The sequence below is a fragment of the Papaver somniferum genome, chromosome 6, assembly GCF_003573695.1.
Source record: "Papaver somniferum cultivar HN1 chromosome 6, ASM357369v1, whole genome shotgun sequence".
Taxonomy (NCBI): Eukaryota; Viridiplantae; Streptophyta; class Magnoliopsida; order Ranunculales; family Papaveraceae; genus Papaver; species Papaver somniferum.
Window position 1 is genome coordinate 11,372,930 of NC_039363.1, and position 4,610 is coordinate 11,377,539.

Below are 4,610 nucleotides of genomic sequence, written 5' to 3' on the forward strand. Positions count from 1 at the left end.
TACACGAAAATTTTTATTTACTTTCTAATTCACCGTCTTGGCACAAATAAGTCAATAAACATCAATCTTTATTAACGGACCTGCAATTTTATAATTATCCGATAAAAAAGTGCATAATTTTTCACTAGCAAAATAACTGGTAGACGACAATTTTTTTATCGAGTCAGCATTTTTGTAACTACTCAATAATGAAGTACAATGTGTTACATCTGGAAAGAGCAGAAACCAATAAACGACAATTTGCGTTTACTGAATAATTTACCGACTTCCTGACACAAATTAAATAAAAATTAATGATTTTCATTAGATTCGCCACTTTATAATTACTCGATAATAATGTGCATGATAATATTCTTGGAAAATAACAGGTAGACAACAATTTCCTCGGCATATTCATAAGTACTAAAGGCCTACTAAATATGTCATGAAGTACAATGTGTTAATTTTTGATCCTATACGATCATTTGAATTCACTTAGTAATTCATCGACATCGTGACATTAACCAGGTACATGCCCAACAGTAGAATACAACATGATAAACAATTACTAGTACAAAAGATTTAGAATAAAATAAAAAATAGCTTTTCTCACCCAAATTTCATATTGCGTGTGAAGTTTGTTAATTTCTTATAAATTTTTATCATAAAAATAAAAATACAACTTCTAGATATTATGAGGGCACTAATGGAAAAATGATTTACAGAAAATAATTTATAATGGATATTCCTATTAGATTCCAACTAGGGTAAAATAAATACATTTATGATGGATATTCGTATTAGATTCCTACTAGGGTAAAATTGGTAAAAGAGTGAGTGAGTGAGACTTAAACATTGAAAATGACGGAAAAACAACATTTGTAAAAAAACGATAACACAAAATTGGTTAAAAAGACCAAAATCAACAATTTCTGGGTGAAAAAGATATCTAAATTTTGATACTGTTTAAATGGACAAAAATGTAAAAATAGGCAGGATGTAAACAGTTTCATCCTACCCATTTTCAAAACTTTTTCTTATTTCTAAATTACATCAGGATGCATCCAGTTTCATCTTTGCTATTTTTTAAGTTTAAGCTATAATGAATCCAGTTTCATCCTTGCTATTTTTTTTGTGTCCATTTCACTCATACTAATTTTTACTCGTCCATCAGAACCATATTTTAAAAATATTTGGACAAATGACCCATTTTCCGAAACGATAAAGGTCTCGTTTTAAACCGACACTTGGTTAACAACCTAACAGTAACGATATCTGTAGGTCAAACCACCGATTTCTTTGAAAATCTTCTCATGTTAGGTGAAAGATTTCAATGGGCCGAGGTTTCGATGTTTCATTTCCGCCACCATTCGAAGGTTGCGATGTACTGCATGTACGGTTCCTTCCTCCTTAACAACTTTGGAGGAATGGATGGTTCTGATTTCACAAAGTAAAAGACAGTGGGAAAAAGAAAAAAGAATCAAAATCAGTTAGTAAAATACAAAATTTGGCATGCAGAGAATTAATTGTAGTTTGCCAAAAATAATCGTAGAGCATCTACCACACAATTGTCATTTGAGGACAGTGATTATTTGCAGAATGGCATGCAGTGAGGAATGCCGGTGGTGCACATAGATGCGAAAACAAAATAGTCGTGACTCGTGAGAGCAAAAAGATTTTGGAGAATATCCTAATCAGACCCGAAATCTAATGGCAACTTAAAGATGAAACTTAGCTTATATAAAGACTACTCTCTTTATTGATGTTTAGAAAATCTCTCAAGACTAAACACAAGCTCTAATCTTGCTCATATGATCAACCACAACTTTGGTGATCATATATATAGAACTATGAATTCCTTTTCCTAATCCTATTACCTCATTACATGTCTTTCCTTTTCTTAGAACTAGATGACTTCTAATTCTCTTAGGATTACATCAATTTCCTAATCTTGTCCTAACCAACTTGTTAGTGACTTCTATGTTGAAGTTAATCCAACAAAATCTCCATGTAAACCTTCTCAAATCTCCATGCATGCAATGTTTTCATCTACTATGGTATGATGAAAATTTTGAGTTGATCCATAATTCGTAGCATAATCCAAAATCTAATCATGCGACATTAGCATCATCATCATCTAATGATGATTTCTTAACCCTCATTTTAACTCGCTTAGCATCAAAATCTGTATCAAAACAGTGGTTATCAATAATCACGCATGCACTCCCATTTTGTTCACAAACATTTGATTCAAAACCCCACACTGCCAACCAATGACTTTTCTAGACCAATGATTCAAAACCAACGTATGAATATATTACAAGGTTGATATCTTGACCATCATCCAAAATTTTAATGGATAGACTTTCATGGGCAAATCAATACTACTCACTTAAGATAAAGCGGTAGATGATAACGTTCAACCATTTGCCTTGCGACATCCACTTACACTAGGGATAACAAATAAAAATTTGGAAACAAATATTTTGATAATAATACATTTGAATTCTTGGTAGGAAAATAACGCAGCCCAAATTAATCCATAGTATAATATTTTTTTTATATTCATATATAGATCGAGAAAACCCATGTTTAGAAGAAAATATACAGTCATGTTGTTTCATCCTATCATGCTTTCGTTCTCAACTCTTCTCTTTTCCTATGTCATTTTTTGTATCCTTAGGAAACCTGGATCAAACACAAAGCTCAATCTACCACCTTCGCCGCCGAAGATTCCAATCTTTGGGAATTTTCATCAAATAACTCCATTAGTTCACCAATTTTTCCATCAAATGTCTTTGAAGTACGGTCCAATTGTGTTCTTCAAATTTGGCAACAAGCCTACACTTGCGGTTTCATCTTTAGAGACGGTGGCTGAAATTCTAAAGACCCATGACGGTATGTTTGCAAATAGGATCCCGGTGAAAGCTTTTAAAATTCTCTTTTGCGATGGAAATGACATAATTATGTCTCCATATAATGAGCAGTGGAAACAACTAAGAAAGTTTTGTGTTCTTGAACTGTTGAGTCCAAAGAGAGTCCAATCTTTCAAGTATATAGGAGAAGAGGAAGTTGATAGAATGATTGAAAATATAACTCGGTCGTCAAGAGAGCGGGGCATGGTTAATCTAACAGAGACATTGTTAACTATGTTGGATGCCATTATATTTAGGTGTTCACTAGGGGATAATTTTAGCAAAGAATATACCGACAGATTTCTGGGGTTGATGTAGAAAGCGAATTCATTAATTGAGTTATTCAGTTTCGGAGATTTATTTCCATGGCTTAAATGGTTGGATATGCTGAGAAAAACCGCTCAAGATATAGATATTTTTTTCAATCAAATTATCGATGATCGTATCCGTATAAATTCTCAAGTAGATAAAACTGATCACCATGGCAAAGATGAAAAGAGAAACTTCATAGATATACTGCTTCATGCCGGAAAGAATAACCTCAGTTTCACTAGAGACTGCATGAAAGGAATAATTATGGTATGTGATCAATTATCTGTATATATGTCTCTTAAATATCATTAGTTTCTCTTGAACTGCATAATTTAATTTCAAGTATGGTGAATGAACAGGACATGTTTGTTGGTGGAGTTGATACATCTGCTACTGTCTTGGATTGGGCTATGGCAGAGCTGATAAAGAATCCAAAGCTGATGAAGAAAGCACAGGAAGAGGTAAGAAGAGTGGCTGCTGGCAACAAAACTAACAAGGTGGAAGAGCAGGACATTAATAAAATGGACTACTTGAAATGCATCATTAAAGAGACACTAAGAATGCATCCACCGGTACCGACTTTGTCAAGGAAACCCTCGGCTGATGCAAAACTTGGTGGTTATGATCTCCCACCAAATACAGATATTTTCCTCAATGTGTGGACAGTTCAAAGAGACCCCAAATTATGGGATAAACCAGAAGATTTCCGTCCAGAGAGATTCATAGACAACCCCATCGACTTTAAAGGTCAATATTAACTTATCCCATTTGGGTCTGGAAGAAGAGGGTGTCCTGGCATATCATTTGGCGCTGCAGTGGTGGAACTTGTTCTTGCTAATCTCTTGTACGCGTTCGACTGGGAATTGTCTGGTGGTGCTAGCAGTGAGGAACTAGATATGGCTGAAACATATGGTATCACTACTACGAGGAGGACACCTCTACATGTTGTTCCAATACCGTTCTGTGCAACTTTTTCTTAACATGAATCAGATATGTTTTAATTGTAGAAGCAACATGACAAACAAGTTTTAGTACTAAATAATCCCTTGAAAAGAAACTTTCTCTTTCAACGCAAATTCTGTGTAATATCATCTAAGTTTGTTGATCTTTTTTAAACTTTTACCGTAGAAATGAATTAACTCTGGTCAAGACATTACATTTTGGAAAATTGGAATTCATGTAGATGTTGGACTATTGGAAACATGATTTAGATATCCTACAAGGGTAGAATTGGTAAAAGAGGGAGTGAGCGAGACTAAGCATTGAAAATGACGTAAAAACAACATTCGTAAAAAAACGATAGAGTTTTAGACCGGCACTTGGTTAGCAACCTGAAAGTAACCACCGATTTTTTTCGAAATCCTTTTCATTTTAGGTAAAACCGTAAAAGATTTCTGTGTGCCT

General features: G+C 34.1%; 1 protein-coding gene across 1 annotated transcript; it reads left to right on the forward strand.

Moving 5' to 3' along the window:
- The first annotated feature begins 2,508 nt into the window (after nucleotides 1-2,508).
- Nucleotides 2,509-4,282, forward strand: LOC113285430 (cytochrome P450 71A1-like). Its single transcript, XM_026534314.1, has 2 exons — nucleotides 2,509-3,473; nucleotides 3,566-4,282. Exons 1-2 carry the CDS (start codon nucleotides 3,279-3,281, stop codon nucleotides 3,962-3,964), a joined length of 594 nt encoding a protein of 197 aa, XP_026390099.1. The 5' UTR covers nucleotides 2,509-3,278; the 3' UTR covers nucleotides 3,965-4,282.
- The last annotated feature ends 328 nt before the right edge of the window (nucleotides 4,283-4,610 follow it).

Bases quoted from the DNA above. Each gene is read 5' to 3' on its own strand.
- LOC113285430 (XM_026534314.1), top strand. From the start codon at position 3,279: ATGCTGAGAAAAACCGCTCAAGATATAGATATTTTTTTCAATCAAATT. The intron at 3,474-3,565 runs GTATGTGATCAA...GTGAATGAACAG, and splicing joins GCATGAAAGGAATAATTATG to GACATGTTTGTTGGTGGAGT.